Source organism: Halichoeres trimaculatus, unplaced genomic scaffold (assembly GCF_033239565.1).
Source record: "Halichoeres trimaculatus isolate MK-OKI-2021-1 unplaced genomic scaffold, fHalTri1.1 fHalTri1_scaffold_3, whole genome shotgun sequence".
Taxonomy (NCBI): Eukaryota; Metazoa; Chordata; class Actinopteri; order Labriformes; family Labridae; genus Halichoeres; species Halichoeres trimaculatus.
Window position 1 is genome coordinate 41,433,172 of NW_027437181.1, and position 16,594 is coordinate 41,449,765.

Consider the following 16,594-nt stretch of genomic DNA (forward strand, 5'->3'; position numbering starts at 1 on the left):
CTATATTTTTGGTTGACTAAAGAAACAACAGAAAGACAGTCACCTGGCTTAAATGGTGTTCCGTTGCGCATGCACACACATGGTGTTGTAGAAGGAGGTGGAAGAGGGGTAATGATTATTTCTTTGGTGGTTGATACACCTGGTGCCTGGGTGGTTGTCACAACAGAAGGTGTGGATGTCACCAGTGAAATCTCTGGAACTGTAGCTGTGACTCCTGGCCCTGGGGCAGTTGTCTGGCCAACAGCAGTAGTGGCTGTGGTAACTGGGCCTGTCGTGACTCCTGTTGGGGGTGTTGTTGAGGGGATGATGACTGTCCTGGCTCCAGGAACAGTTGTCTCTCCAGGTCTGGTTGCTGCTCCAGGGACTGTTGTCTCTCCAGGTCTGAGTGTGGTTGCTTTTGTAGTTAAACCTGGTGCCTGTGTGGTTGTTGTGGCAACGGATGGTGTGGATGTCACCAGTGAAATCTCTGGAACTGTTGCTGTGACTCCTGGCCCTGGAGCAGTTGTCTGACCAACAGCAGTAGTGGCTGTGGTAACTGGGCCTGTTGTGACTTCTGTTGGTGGTCTTGTTGAGGGGATGATGACTGTTGTTGCTCCAGGCACTGTTGTCTCTCCAGGTCTGGTTGTTGCTCCAGGAACTGTTGTCTCTCCAGGTCTGGCTGTGGTTGCTTTTGTAGTTACACCTGGTGCCTGTGTGGTTGTTGTGGCAACTGATGGTGTGGATGTCACCAGTGAAATCTCTGGAACTGTTGCTGTGACTCCTGGCCCTGGGGCAGTTGTCTGACCAACAGCAGTAGTGGCTGTGGTAACTGGGCCTGTTGTGACTTCTGTTGGGGGTGTTGTTGAGGGAATGATGACTGTCCTGGCTCCAGGCACTGTTGTCTCTCCAGGTCTGGTTGTTGCTCCAGGGACTGTTGTCTCTCCAGGTCTGGCTGTGGTTGCTTTTGTAGTTATACCTGGTGCCTGAGTGGTTGTTGTGGCAACGGATGGTGTGGATGTCACCAGTGAAATCTCCGGAACTGTTGCTGTGACTCCTGGCCCTGGGGCAGTTGTCTGACCAACAGCAGTAGTGGCTGTGGTAACTGGGCCTGTTGTGACTCCTGTTGGGGGTGTTGTTGAGGGAATGATGACTGTCCTGGCTCCAGGCACTGTTGTCTCTCCAGGTCTGGTTGTTGCTCCAGGAACTGTTGTCTCTCCAGGTCTGATTGTGGTTGCTATTGTAGTTACAACACCTGGTGCCCGTGTGGTTGTTGTAGCAGCAGAGGGTGTGGATGTCACCAGTGAAATTTCTGGAACTGTTGCTGTTACTCCTGGTCCTGGGGCAGTTGTCTGACCAACAGCAGTAGTGGCTGTGGTAACTGGGCCTGTCGTGACTCCTGTTGGGGGTGTTGTTGAGGGGATGATGACTGTCCTGGCTCCAGGAACAGTTGTCTCTTCAGGTCTGGTTGTTGCTCCAGGGACTGTTGTCTCTCCAGGTCTGAGTGTGGTTGCTTTTGTAGTTACACCTGGTGCCTGTGTGGTTGTTGTGGCAACGGATGGTGTGGATGTCACCAGTGAAATCTCTGGAACTGTTGCTGTGACTCCTGGCCCTGGAGCGGTTGTCTGACCAACAGCAGTAGTGGCTGTGGTGACTGGGCCTGTTGTGACTTCTGTTGGTGGTCTTGTTGAGGGGATGATGACTGTTGTTGCTCCAGGCACTGTTGTCTCTCCAGGTCTGGTTGTTGCTCCAGGAACTGTTGTCTCTCCAGGTCTGGCTGTGGTTGCTTTTGTAGTTACACCTGGTGCCTGTGTGGTTGTTGTGGCAACTGATGGTGTGGATGTCACCAGTGAAATTTCTGGAACTGTTGCTGTGACTCCTGGCCCTGGGGCAGTTGTCTGACCAACAGCAGTAGTGGCTGTGGTAACTGGGCCTGTTGTGACTTCTGTTGGGGGTGTTGTTGAGGGAATGATGACTGTCCTGGCTCCAGGCACTGTTGTCTCTCCAGGTCTGGTTGTTGCTCCAGGAACTGTTGTCTCTCCAGGTCTGGCTGTGGTTGCTTTTGTAGTTACACCTGGTGCCTGTGTGGTTGTTGTGGCAACTGATGGTGTGGATGTCACCAGTGAAATCTCTGGAACTGTTGCTGTGACTCCTGGTCCTGGGGCAGTTGTCTGACCAACAGCAGTAGTGGCTGTGGTAACTGGGCCTGTCGTGACTCCTGTTGGGGGTGTTGTTGAGGGGATGATGACTGTCCTGGCTCCAGGCACTGTTGTCTCTCCAGGTCTGGTTGTTGCTCCAGGAACTGTTGTCTCTCCAGGTCTGGCTGTGGTTGCTTTTGTAGTTACACCTGGTGCCTGTGTGGTTGTTGTGGCAACGGATGGTGTGGATGTCACCAGTGAAATCTCTGGAACTGTTGCTGTGACTCCTGGCCCTGGAGCGGTTGTCTGACCAACAGCAGTAGTGGCTGTGGTGACTGGGCCTGTTGTGACTTCTGTTGGTGGTCTTGTTGAGGGGATGATGACTGTTGTTGCTCCAGGCACTGTTGTCTCTCCAGGTCTGGCTGTGGTTGCTTTTGTAGTTACACCTGGTGCCTGAGTGGTCGTTGTGGCAACGGATGGTGTGGATGTCACCAGTGAAATCTCCGGAACTGTTGCTGTGACTCCTGGTCCTGGGGCAGTTGTCTGACCAACAGCAGTAGTGGCTGTGGTAACTGGGCCTGTCGTGACTCCTGTTGGTGGTCTTGTTGAGGGGATGATGATGGTTGTAGCTCCAGCAACAGTTGTCTCTCCAGGTCTGGTTGTTGCTCCAGGAACTGTTGTCTCTCCAGGTCTGGCTGTGGTTGCTTTTGTAGTTACACCTGGTGCCTGTGTGGTTGTTGTGGCAACTGATGGTGTGGATGTCACCAGTGAAATCTCTGGAACTGTTGCTGTGACTCCTGGTCCTGGGGCAGTTGTCTGACCAACAGCAGTAGTGGCTGTGGTAACTGGGCCTGTCGTGACTCCTGTTGGGGGTGTTGTTGAGGGGATGATGACTGTCCTGGCTCCAGGCACTGTTGTCTCTCCAGGTCTGGTTGTTGCTCCAGGAACTGTTGTCTCTCCAGGTCTGGCTGTGGTTGCTTTTGTAGTTACACCTGGTGCCTGTGTGGTTGTTGTGGCAACGGATGGTGTGGATGTCACCAGTGAAATCTCTGGAACTGTTGCTGTGACTCCTGGCCCTGGAGCGGTTGTCTGACCAACAGCAGTAGTGGCTGTGGTGACTGGGCCTGTTGTGACTTCTGTTGGTGGTCTTGTTGAGGGGATGATGACTGTTGTTGCTCCAGGCACTGTTGTCTCTCCAGGTCTGGTTGTTGCTCCAGGAACTGTTGTCTGTCCAGGTCTGGTTGTTGCTCCAGGAACTGTTGTCTCTCCAGGTCTGGCTGTGGTTGCTTTTGTAGTTACACCTGGTGCCTGAGTGGTCGTTGTGGCAACGGATGGTGTGGATGTCACCAGTGAAATCTCCGGAACTGTTGCTGTGACTCCTGGTCCTGGGGCAGTTGTCTGACCAACAGCAGTAGTGGCTGTGGTAACTGGGCCTGTCGTGACTCCTGTTGGTGGTCTTGTTGAGGGGATGATGATGGTTGTAGCTCCAGCAACAGTTGTCTCTCCAGGTCTGGTTGTTGCTCCAGGAACTGTTGTCTCTCCAGGTCTGGCTGAGGTTGCTTTTGTAGTTACACCTGGTGCCTGTGTGGTTGTTGTGGCAACGGATGGTGTGGATGTCACCAGTGAAATCTCCGGAACTGTTGCTGTGACTCCTGGTCCTGGTTCAGTTGTCTGACCAACAGCAGTAGTGGCTGTGGTGACTGGGCCTGTTGTGACTTCTGTTGGTGGTCTTGTTGAGGGGATGATGATGGTTGTTGCTCCAGGCACTGTTGTCTCTCCAGGTCTGGTTGTTGCTCCAGGAACTGTTGTCTCTCCAGGTCTGCCTGTGGTTACTTTTGTAGTTACACCTGGTGCCTGAGTGGTTGATGTGGCAGCAGAGGGTGTGGATGTCACCAGTGAAATCTCTGGAACTGTTGCTGTGACTCCTGGCCCTGGGGCAGTTGTCTGGCCAACAGCAGTAGTGGCTGTGGTAACTGGGCCTGTCGTGACTCCTGTTGGGGGTGTTGTTGAGGGGATGATGACTGTCCTGGCTCCAGGCACTGTTGTCTCTCCAGGTCTGGTTGTTGCTCCAGGGACTGTTGTCTCTCCAGGTCTGGCTGTGGTTGCTTTTGTAGTAACACCTGGTGCCTGAGTGGTTGTTGTGGCAGCAGAGGGTGTGGATGTCACCAGTGAAATCTCTGGAACTGTTGCTGTGACTCCTGGTCCTGGGGCAGTTGTCTGGCCAACAGCAGTAGTGGCTGTGGTAACTGGGCCTGTTGTGACTTCTGTTGGGGGTGTTGTTGAGGGAATGATGACTGTCCTGGCTCCAGGCACTGTTGTCTCTCCAGGTCTGGTTGTTGCTCCAGGAACAGTTGTCTCTCCAGGTCTGGTTGTTGCTCCAGGAACTGTTGTCTCTCCAGGTCTGGCTGTGGTTGCTTTTGTAGTTTCAACACCTGGTGCCTTTGTGGTTGTTGTGGCAACTGATGGTGTGGATGTCACCAGTGAAATCTCCGGAACTGTTGCTGTGACTCCTGGTCCTGGGGCAGTTGTCTGACCAACAGCAGTGGTGGCTGTGGTAACTGGGCCTGTTGTGACTTCTGTTGGTGGTCTTGTTGAGGGGATGATGATGGTTGTTGCTCCAGGCACTGTTGTCTCTCCAGGTCTGGTTGTTGCTCCAGGAACAGTTGTCTCTCCAGGTCTGCCTGTGGTTACTTTTGTAGTTACACCTGGTGCCTGAGTGGTTGATGTGGCAGCAGAGGGTGTGGATGTCACCAGTGAAATCTCTGGAACTGTTGCTGTGACTCCTGGCCCTGGGGCAGTTGTCTGGCCAACAGCAGTAGTGGCTGTGGTAACTGGGCCTGTCGTGACTCCTGTTGGGGGTGTTGTTGAGGGGATGATGACTGTCCTGGCTCCAGGCACTGTTGTCTCTCCAGGTCTGGTTGTTGCTCCAGGGACTGTTGTCTCTCCAGGTCTGGCTGTGGTTGCTTTTGTAGTTACACCTGGTGCCTGAGTGGTTGTTGTGGCAGCAGAGGGTGTGGATGTCACCAGTGAAATCTCTGGAACTGTTGCTGTGACTCCTGGTCCTGGGGCAGTTGTCTGGCCAACAGCAGTAGTGGCTGTGGTAACTGGGCCTGTTGTGACTTCTGTTGGGGGTGTTGTTGAGGGAATGATGACTGTCCTGGCTCCAGGCACTGTTGTCTCTCCAGGTCTGGTTGTTGCTCCAGGAACAGTTGTCTCTCCAGGTCTGGTTGTTGCTCCAGGAACTGTTGTCTCTCCAGGTCTGGCTGTGGTTGCTTTTGTAGTTTCAACACCTGGTGCCTTTGTGGTTGTTGTGGCAACTGATGGTGTGGATGTCACCAGTGAAATCTCCGGAACTGTTGCTGTGACTCCTGGTCCTGGGGCAGTTGTCTGACCAACAGCAGTGGTGGCTGTGGTAACTGGGCCTGTCGTAACTCCTGTTGGGGGTGTTGTTGAGGGGATGATGACTGTTGTTGCTCCAGGACCAGTTGTCTCTCCAGGTCTGGTTGTTGCTCCAGGAACTGTTGTCTCTCCAGGTCTGGCTGTGGTTGCTTTTGTAGTTACACCTGGTGCCTGTGTGGTTGTTGTGGCAACTGATGGTGTGGATGTCACCAGTGAAATTTCTGGAACTGTTGCTGTGACTCCTGGCCCTGGGGCAGTTGTCTGACCAACAGCAGTGGTGGCTGTGGTAACTGGGCCTGTCGTGACTCCGGTTGGTGGTCTTGTTGAGGGGATGATGACTGTTGTTGCTCCAGGCACTGTTGTCTCTCCAGGTCTAGTTGTTGCTCCAGGAACAGTTGTCTCTCCAGGTCTGGTTGTTGCTCCAGGAACTGTTGTCTCTCCAGGTCTCATTGTGGTTGCTATTGTAGTTACAACACCTGGTGCCTGAGTGGTTGTAGTCACAACAGAAGGAGTGGATGTCACCAGTGAAATCTCTGGAACTGTTGCTGTGACTCCTGGTCCTGGGGCAGTTGTCTGACCAACAGCAGTAGTGGCTGTGGTAACTGGGCCTGTTGTGACTCCTGTTGGCGGTCTTGTTGAGGGGATGATGACTGTTGTTGCTCCAGGACCAGTTGTCTCTCCAGGTCTGGTTGTTGCTCCAGGAACTGTTGTTTCTCCAGGTCTGGTTGTTGCTGCTGGTACTGTTGTCTCTCCAGGTCTGGTTGTTGTTGCTTTTGTAGTTACAACACCTGGTGCCTGAGTGGTTGTTGTAGCAGCAGAGGGTGTGGATGTCACCAGTGAAATCTCTGGAACTGTTGCTGTGACTCCTGGTCCTGGGGCAGTTGTCTGACCTACAGTGGTAGCAGCTGTGGTTTGTAGAGTGGTAACTTCTGTTGGTACTTTTGTTGTTGCAATGGTTGTCCCTGTTTAGAAAAAAATTAACCATGAGAGTATTTTGCGAAAAAAAAAATTGCTTCATGACTTTGTGCTTCTAAAATAGGAATCTTGCCTAAAATATATAGATCTTATTACCTAAAGTTGTTGCTCCTGGAGTACTGAATATGAATGGGGTAGTTGTTGGCGCAGGAGTTGTTGTTTTGCATTTATCCATTGTTCTGTTTATTGTTCCATTCACTCCACAAACAGCATCAATGCAGTTTCCTAACCCATCGTGAGTTTCGTAGATAATTTCTCCATATTTGTAGGTTTTCCCATTAAAAAAGCATGTACAATCTGAGGACCATAAGTAACATCTTACTATCATGTCAATTTATCACACCATTTTACTTCCCCTTTATTCATACAAATATGTGAGTGAGTCTTTATTTAAAAGCATCTGTCTTTAAAAAGAAAAAAAACTCCAGGAAAATTGAATTACTTTCGGTTTCAATTTATACTTACAGTCCACACTGTGGTCGCATTTTATTCCAGATTCTGTGCAGTGACTGCGAAATAGAAGATAATATAAAGCATTATATTTTAAACCATGAATCAAACCATTTTTGACAAAATAAAATGGAAACATCAGGTACAAAGAGTGGTTGTAGAGCGCATAATTACAATTTGGCCAAACTTTACATAAAGATGTAACTTAGGAAAAAAACAGATGCTTTTTGTCTTTTATTGACAAAGCAAAGTTTTTGGGGAGAAAAGATTAACCACACCATCACCTGCTAGTTTTGCCTCAGAAGAAGACAGACACCTGTCGCGATATCTTAAACAACACTTCCACTTTTGTTAGGATTAAAGGTGCCTTTCACGGGAAAACATTATCAAGTGAGATATGTTTACTTTCACTTAAGTATGGCTTTCAAATACTTTTTACACCACTAAAAAGTGTCTACGGTTGTAGTGATATAGAGCATCCCCAAACATTTTAAGCTACTAAATGAGCACTTAGCATAACCACATTCACAACACAGTCTTAAAGATGAGGAGTTGTTGAAGGTTTTCTTAATATGTGTAATGATATGTCAGCCATGCAACTCTGTCATTAAACTACATGATTTAAGTTGTCATTGTTTGTCCACTTCAGGGTTTTGATTTGTAAATGGAATGGTAAATTGACCAATACTTATACAGCACTTTTGTAGTATCTCTGACCACTTGAAGTGCTTTACACTTCTAGTCTCATCTTACACTTCTCACCCATCCACACCACAATAGTAGAGATTCCTACAGAGCCAGAATCAGTTTACCCACTGCATTCATTCCCATTCACACACCTTTGACCAACAGTGGGAACAGTTAGGGGTTCAGTGTCTCACTCAAGGACACTTTAGACTACTCTACCATTGGGACACAGCCACCCCAGATATTTAAAGAAGCAGAGAGCACCGATACCCCTAAATACCCTTCTAGCACAGGTAAATTCACTCAATCTGCTGAAGTTTTGTATTGTCCTCATTGAAAAAGGGAACATTTCTGTCAAGCATTTAGGTTCACATAACGTTTTTGAAAGGTTATTGTACACAGCTAAATGACACATTAGTTAAACTACAGATGTTAGATCATTTCTCATAAGTGTACAAGCTAGAAAAACAAGAATGGCCCACAGTTATATGGTACATTGCAGTTAACTGCTTCATATGAGCAGTGTGCACTCCTGCAAGGTCCAGCAATCTATGGGGAAGGTGTCTCTCCTCTTCAAGCAGGATGCTAACCACAGCACCTTGAGTGATGTTCCTGACCTCTCCACCAACCATCACAATGCCTTAGACATATCAAGTCCAGCCTATTCGTGTGCTGCTTTTGGTTAGAGTACCATCATCTAAACCAAGCATGGGTTTGTTTCTTTGGTATTACTCATTAATCATGAATCTTCATGTGAAAATTAATCCCATGAACAGGACTTACCAAGAGTCACAGTTCTTTGATGGAACCTTTTGTCCAACGCTGTAATGATTGCCTAAATCATCAAAGCAGCCACAATGCTCCCAGGAGACACACTTCATGGAGTCCTCATCAAAGTAGGGATGGGAAGGAGGACACTGTGGGTAGCAGCCTGTAAAACCAAAAGTGGGTTATTCAAGTCTCACAGGAAAGACAGGCTTTGGCACTCTGTGGGAGCAGGAACCAAACTGGATGCAAGTCGCCTATATTTTACAATTCAGAGCAAAGTAAGTTGGAAATCTACAGGACATACCCTCTATGGCTGTGATGAGTTTGGAGCAGTTTCCTGATGGGTTCCTACAGGACTTCATGCAGGGAGCACCACACGGTTTGTAGTGCCATTCACAGCCATCAGGAGCATTGTAGTAGTCACAAAATATAGCTGCAAGAGATAAAAACAAATCTGAACTTAAGTTCTCAGACTTGCAGGTGTAACCCAATATGGCTCATAAATGTAGATCTCAGTATGTGTAATCCTTGTCCTAGCTCTGATTATCCTGATGTTACAATAACCAAACTCACGGCACAGTTTTGGAGTTCTCCATCTCACGCAGACCTCGGCTTCATTACAAGCTTTGGCATAGGCAGCCACAGCAGTGCAGAAACACTCGCAGTCCCCACCAGTGTCACAAGCACAAGTGTCTCTTACGCAAGAATCAAAGTAAGGACCAGGATCAACCTAGAACATAGACAAGTGGACTATTGGCATTTTTTAAAGGAGTAGGATCACAGTAACTTTGAACATTGACAAGTGTGACTTGGTTCTGTACTTGTAGAGGTAGTGCATTGGGGTGAGGGTCTGTGCTTGTTATCACCATAGTTACCTGTGAATGGCACTTCTGGAAAGTAGAGCTGATGATGATGCTACATTGTCTCTTTGACCAGGCTGCCCTGTAGCCGTTGGAGGCACAGGGGTCAGGGATCAGTTTGGCATTTGGGCAGCTGGATGAAACCTTCCAACTATTACCAAACTCGAGCACATCGGCGACTGTCTCCTGGGAGGGGGTGGTGAAGTCGTTCTTACTGTTGCCGTCGTAGTTTCCACATAGACCACAGACTTGATTCTAAAAAGGAGAAGTGCAGAGGCAGAAATAACTTTGATTGACCATATCAGTAAAAAAAAGCCAGTCAATGATGGCAAACAGGCTTGAATGGTCACCTGAAACTTTGGACTGAGTTTGATGAAAAGGCTGGTCTTCTGGTCCCACATGAGCACAAGTCCTTTCCTAATGGTCACCACCAGGTAAATACCCATCTTGAACACTGCATCGGGTAACACCTTGCTGCTGCCCTTAATCACGTTAAAGGTTTCGTCTTTCAGATGGAATTCATTGCTCTGTGAGAATTAACAAGAAGAAAAACCTGCATTAGAAAAACTGCATTTCATCAGAACTGTGTAATCAAAAAGTCATATCACTGGTTTTAAAGGAATCCTTCCACTCTGTCTGTTAGCCCCTGAATATTTTCCTTCAATTTTCCATTTTTAAATTAATTTGTGGTGATAAATTAATAAGTATGACAATTGAACAAAAGGTAAGTCTTTTGTGTTTGTGACAGTGTGTCATCGTTACCCCCAGGAAGATTTTGATGGTCTTGGAGCAGGTAGTTCCTGTGCTTCCACATGCAACATTTTCAGTGACAATACTTAAACTTTCTTTGCCCTCTCCTTCACCGCAGGAGTCCTGAATAAAACACAAACAGTACTTATACTTATTAAAACCGACAAGCAAAGACTAAACACAGGCATTAATACCAGGGCAACTGTGTCCCCATTAACAGTCACAGTGGGCAGTTTACCTGCAGGAGAGTGTATTCACACTGTCCGTTGAAGTCAAACCTCTTATCGTCAAATGTGACGTAGTGGCCATCGCCATAGATCCCACAAACAGCATCACACACGTTGTTGGTACATGTGAACTTTCTGTTAGAGCAGGTACTGAGAAGGAAAAACACATGAAACATAAGTTCAACAAAAATTACAAAATGAATTTAAAAAAAGATAAAAAGTTTTACACTAAGTTGGTAAATGTTTCAGGGATGGATGGAAGAAAAGATAGAAGTTCTATTTTGGATGGAAGGCTGTTTAATACAGATGGATGGGTGGATGTTTAACATATATGAATAGATGGTCAGATGGATGGATGTTCAGTAATGAGATGGATGGATGAATGGATGGATGGATGTTCAATACAGATGAATGGATGTCCATACGAATAAATGGTGGTTTGATTTTAGATTTTTAATACGAAGGATGATGGGTGGATGAATGGTTGGGTGGATGGATGGATGGATGGATGGATGGATGGATGGATGGATGGATGGATGGATGGATGGATTGTGGATGGATGGATAGATGGATGGATGAATGGATGGATTGTTGTCAGATGGATGGATGGATGGATGGATGGATGGATGGATGGATGGATGGATGGATGTTCAATAATGACATGGATGGATGGATGGATGGATGGATGGATGGATGGATGGATGGATGGATGGATGGATGGATGGATAGATGTTCAATAATGAGATGGATGGATGGTTGGATGGATTGATGGATGGATGGATGGATGGATGGATAGATGTTCAATAATGAGATGGATGGATGGTTGGATGGATTGATGGATGGATGGATAGATGTTCAATAATGAGATGGATGGATGGATGGATGGATAGATGGATGGATGAATGGATGGATTGTTGTCAGATGGATGGATGGATGGATGGATGGATGTTCAATAATGACATGGATGGATGGATGGATGGATGGATGGATGGATGGATGGATGGATGGATGGATGGATGGATAGATGTTCAATAATGAGATGGATGGATGGTTGGATGGATTGATGGATGGATGGATGGATGTTCAATTCAGATGAATGGATGTTCATTTCATAGACTGTATAAAACATGGATGTAGTCTCGCCTACGTCACCTGTCTGTTTCTGAAATTGAAAATGAAGCACATCGGCTATAACGGCCATATAGGGCACCGGCCGTCACGTGACCCCCAGCTGTGCCTCTTATTGGTGGAGCTCACAATCTTAAAATCCTCTGAAAGGCCGCGTTAGAAAAAAATTCACCCCCAGTACAGTGGGTGCCAGTGGTAAAATAAGTGACTCAGAAAGGAGAAGTTTTTTGAACCAGGCTGTAAAAAGGCTAATTTCTGCTTTGAAAATGGCTCTTTTTGGCTTGGTGTGTATGTGACTTCCGCTACTTCTGGAGCCAGCCTCAAGCGAACACACAAGAAACAGCAGATTTTAGCTCTTCCGTATTGTCTCATATTCTCAGACCGGAGGTTGCCGCTTGGTCCATATGAATAAATGTAGGATTGATTTTAGATGTTTAATTCTGTGGGATGATGGATGGATGGATGGATGGATGGATGGATGGATGGATGGATGGATGGATGGATGAATGAATGGTTGAATGGATGGATGGTTGGATGGATGGTTGGATGGACCATGTGTCCAGTGCCCTTTTACAAGATCATATACAATACAACTACAGCCAAAATACAATGCCTTTGCAACAACAAACCATTTCCAGTGTTGCTTCCACAGAAATGTAACTTCCCTGGTCATGATTTTTATCATCATTATTGAAAAATATTCTACTCTACTGGTGTTAATGTTATGTCTTGCACAAACCAGGTGTTGCAGTCCACAGTAAGTGTTTCTCCAGCATGAAAGAGCCGTCCATTGTGCATACATGGGCAATTATTCTCCTTGACACAGCCTCCTGCTCCATCTGCCACCAGGCCTTTAGGGCACATGCAGCCTGATGTACAGCCTGAACTGACCTGTGGTCAAGCAAAGTGGAGGGCGGTGAGACTGTTTCAGACAAACCAAACTGGTACTTGTTAATCTTCTGTTAGGGTGGGAATGCTATGTGACACTTACACAAACCATGTCCAGAGTGCTGCAGCTCTTCTCACATTCAGTTCCAGTTTCTCCAGCCTGAGCCTTGGAGCAGTCAAAGTAAACCATGGGGGATCTACATGTTAGTCGGCCTGGGAAGTAAGAAACAAACATAGGGTTAGAGTTGAGTCTAAACTCCAATGGACTGTACTACTGTCCAGAGAGGTTAGTGGGGGTACTACCCCAAGGCCTGCAGAGTAATAACTGTTTATACATCAGACCTTCAGGTTAAGCCCCGCCCCCTTCCCCTATGTTAACTCTTATAATTCCCCCCAATAACATGACAATCTAAATTCCATCATCCTTTTACTTCACATCAGAGTTGATCACCATTTCACCCCGTGCACTATAGCTTTGAAATATTTTATGGTGACTGGAATGGAAAAGGTTTTGATTGGTCTAAAGCCTGAACATGTGGAAACTGACCTTCTGGAGACTCTCCTGAGCAGCTGAGAGCTCCCTTTCTGCAAATACTGAGAGGACAAACAAACACATGCAAAAATAGTGTTAATACCATCACCAAGCACCATGCATGTTCTCTGATGAAACTCAATATGTGTGTGTGTTGCATCATGTGAAATGTATGACCCCTTTTCTTAGATAAAGAGAAATTAGCAGAGAGTAGAGCTGTAGACTGTATATCTGGGAATGTGTTTGATGGTTTGAGCAGCACAAACAGGTGCTTCACTTCCTTCCAGTTTAGGTGAAATAAGTCCATCCCCATCCCTTCATACTTCAACATCACAAAACTTTGTATTTACCAAGTGCGACCATTTTTGGTCACAGATTGTCCAGCAGGGATGATGTTGTCTTTGTCGTAGCAGGGACAGTCTTTGCTGGTCACACACTGTCCCTTGTCGTTCATGTAGGTTCCCTCGGCACAACCGCAGCCATCCACTGTAATGAAGCTGGCCTGGCAGGAGAAGTCAGGTTGGCTGAGGGACTGGCAGGTACGCTGGCAGCTGGTCATGTTGTAGCCATAGACTGTTTTCTCTGGACATACGGTGAATCGGCCTGGTGGAGGAGAGTTGAGAGGAGAGGAGCATGAGAGTCCTCCTGATATTTGACTTTTCATTCTACCTTTTGACAATGTAAGCATTAATGCTTCATGAACAAAATCAAATACACCATCTATGATTCAAGCCTGCTTGATGACAGAGTAAATCCATAGGGTCTCCACTGTGCTCACCACAAACACTTTTACGCCATCCAGGGATTTGTATTCCTCGCTCTGAGCAGGCCATGACATATGCTGAGACAGCGGCACACAGGCTCTCATCACTACTGTCACTGCTACAGCAGTCATACATGCAGTTCTGTGAGGAGACAGCAGGAATGGACAGGTTTACGAGAGAGTAGTGTTTGGGTTCCTTCATGGTTAGAACTTTGTTAGTTCACACTCACTTCTTTGTATGTCTTGGGGTCAACGTATTGGTGGCAGACTGCAAAAACTCCTTTGGGATCCAAGAGTTTGGAGCACCAGAACTGAGCAAAACTCTCTGAGAAAGAGTTAAAACATGAGTTAAGGAACACATGGTTAACTTTAAGGTGTATTTGATGCATTTCCTGCTAGACATACTGAAAAAATATTTAAACAAAGGGAGATTAAGTTGTACCCCGGTTGATGCCCTGATTGCAGGGATGTGCAAAGCGTGTTGTTATGTCAGGACAGTTCCCCCTAGTTTTCAATGTGTTCACAAATCCTGCAGCAGTGCTCTCCACCAGACCAGTAGAAACTTTGAAGTCATCATTCATTTTGTTGTTGAAGTTACCACACAACCCTGACAAAAGGAGAAAACCATTTTAAAACATGTTGTTTTTGAAGTAAATTTTAGGGTCTGTGGTTTCAAGCTATAATAAAGTGGAGATGTACCAGAAGTTGTTCCTTTGAGTGAAGCGTCTACCATGATGAAAACCTGCATCTTGGGGGTCAGCTGAACTGCAATCTTAACGCCAATCTTGACAATCTTCACAAAGATGTAGAATGATGACGGCTTGAATGCTATGAGCTCCGCTGCAGAAGTCAGAGGGTTTGAAAAAGTCAGTGTCACGGTTTTCTAAAAACACACTGTTACTCTCCAACACTTCTTCATGGTTGGTGACGGTGAGTAATCATCTCACCCTGTAAAGAGGACCTGGCCTAGTGCCAGCTCTCCAGTTAACCACACTGAGCTCTGTTCTGCTGTCATGAGTGGGCCCACTCAAATATTGACCAACATCAAGAGGTTTATCACTTCCACCCAAAGGTGTGTCACTTCAAAACACTGGCTGTCCTCAAAATATAATTCAGCATAACTCACAGTTTGACAGTGGAAGCTCAGAACGAATCTGATTCATGCGAATCTGTCCAGATGCAAGGATCTTCATCACCTGTCATTTCATGGAGGAATTTACATTTGAGAGGTTACAAACATGAGTCCAACAGTGTCTCCCAAAAGACATCCAGCTCTTGCACAAACACGATGAAGCAAACATTTCATGGAGTGTGGTGAGCGAAGGCTTTCTAAGCAGACTATAGTGTTATTTCTATTCCTTTGCACTGATGTGTTCATTGCTGTGATTCGTGAAAAGCTGGTGACTTGAATGTTTGTGTGAAGCTTACCATCGAGTTTCCGCTTAAGGCCACAGTTACAGCTCTGAGGCAGGTCCTACTTTCAGACACACCACACCTTTCCAGGTCCACCAGCACAGAGCCTTGACTTAGCTGCAGCACAGTTAGATAAGAACCTCATCAGTGACTCAAACACTCTCAGCAGCAAACATTAATCAGGTTTAGAGCACACATCAATAACTCTGTTTATCTGATACTTAACACACCATACCCCTGGTGGCCAGTGTTAAAGCTCCAGTGTGTATGTGTCTGTACTCTAGCAGGAACAGAGGATGATGTGAACTACCTTGGTGAGAACATAGGAGCAGTCTCCATGGAAGTTGTACTCTTTTCCATCAAAGGTGTTGACGTGGGTTCCTCCTGTCAAAGAGCAGGTTCCTGCACAGTTGTCCTCTGTGCACTTCCAACGACCGTTCGTGCACACACTGCCAGCACAAACACACAAACACGATTTTTGTGGCTCTCTTTCCCAGAACACTTGGTAATAACTTCTATGAGAAACTGCTGTCATGACTTATTTTGAAATTCTAAGATGGATAAAAAGTGTTGAATATGCAGGTTGGGCAAAATTTACTGATGAATAACACCGCTCTATCCAGCCCAAGCAGGATTACATCATCCCAAGCAACCTGAGATGAATGGTCAGGTAATAATGGTCAGTTAGGATTAATTTGAAGGAAAAAAAAAACATGTATGTAGATGAGTTTTGCCCCTACAGCAAGCATACACGGGTAAATTTAGACGTAGGGTACACTGCAGTACTGCTGTTGACAGCTAGGTATGGCAGTGACTTTGATACATTCATCATCTTCAGTAATGTGGGTGAAAGAATTTGGATGATTTGAAGCATGTTTGAAAGTGTTAATGGGTGTAAATATCACTTGTGTCCAATTGATGGCACTATTCCAATCACCCAAATATATCTGTAATAATGAGTCCAGAGTGAGTCTGTGATCACATGTGTCAAATTTGTGAACACACTGGATGATATATGTGAGAGATACTACCATTAATTTCCAAAGGGTGGCGCTATTGAAGTGGCAGAGAATTGAGCATTTAGACATATCAGGGGGTGGATCTTGATCATGTTTGTGATATTTGAAGCAGATTGACCCTCATATGACGGAGCTACAGTGACTTTCTGGCTCATGGAGAGACATCAGAGTTTGACATGGCGCCATAGACACACCCTTTAACTCCAGGACATGATCTGATCAGTGAGAAGAGTTTTCAGTCCCATATATACATATACACGCACCCAGGCTGCAACTGTGGACATGTGAGTGCATTTTGGTCCAGATCGGGAAGGGCTGTTTTTCTCACCGATGGCAGACTTTGAAGTCCATAATGGAACAAATACACTGTTTTCATAAATTTTTCACCATTATTTTTTTGCTTTGTTTTGTTTCGTTTTGTTATGGCTTTTTGTGTAGGGGGGCTCACCAGGATCTGCAGTTGTGGTAGTATGACTCTCCTGCAGTGTAAACTTTGTTGTTGTGCAGACATGGACACTTGTCCACTGCAACACAGCCACTTTTAGAAATGTCATCAAAGATGGTTCCTGGGGGGGAGAAGAAGGGAGAGTTATTATCACATTGCGTTTTACGTGAATAAAA

General features: G+C 46.3%; 1 protein-coding gene across 1 annotated transcript in view; it reads right to left on the minus strand.

Moving 5' to 3' along the window:
- LOC141787390 (uncharacterized) overlaps positions 1-16,594 on the minus strand; it is a 33,359-nt gene that overhangs the window by 12,524 nt on the left and 4,241 nt on the right. The window contains exons 8-29 of the mRNA XM_074665679.1: positions 16,422-16,539; positions 15,265-15,403; positions 14,970-15,071; positions 14,668-14,737; positions 14,241-14,381; positions 13,984-14,148; positions 13,772-13,866; positions 13,557-13,683; positions 13,129-13,381; positions 12,790-12,840; positions 12,350-12,497; positions 12,098-12,249; positions 10,242-10,380; positions 10,016-10,126; positions 9,604-9,780; positions 9,269-9,508; positions 8,967-9,123; positions 8,698-8,826; positions 8,409-8,556; positions 6,954-6,997; positions 6,585-6,785; positions 44-6,475 (exon numbers count right to left, since the gene is read on the minus strand). Of these exons, the coding sequence (XP_074521780.1) occupies positions 44-6,475; positions 6,585-6,785; positions 6,954-6,997; positions 8,409-8,556; positions 8,698-8,826; positions 8,967-9,123; positions 9,269-9,508; positions 9,604-9,780; positions 10,016-10,126; positions 10,242-10,380; positions 12,098-12,249; positions 12,350-12,497; positions 12,790-12,840; positions 13,129-13,381; positions 13,557-13,683; positions 13,772-13,866; positions 13,984-14,148; positions 14,241-14,381; positions 14,668-14,737; positions 14,970-15,071; positions 15,265-15,403; positions 16,422-16,539 (9,339 nt within the window). The remainder of the gene's footprint in view (positions 1-43; positions 6,476-6,584; positions 6,786-6,953; positions 6,998-8,408; positions 8,557-8,697; positions 8,827-8,966; positions 9,124-9,268; positions 9,509-9,603; positions 9,781-10,015; positions 10,127-10,241; positions 10,381-12,097; positions 12,250-12,349; positions 12,498-12,789; positions 12,841-13,128; positions 13,382-13,556; positions 13,684-13,771; positions 13,867-13,983; positions 14,149-14,240; positions 14,382-14,667; positions 14,738-14,969; positions 15,072-15,264; positions 15,404-16,421; positions 16,540-16,594) is intronic.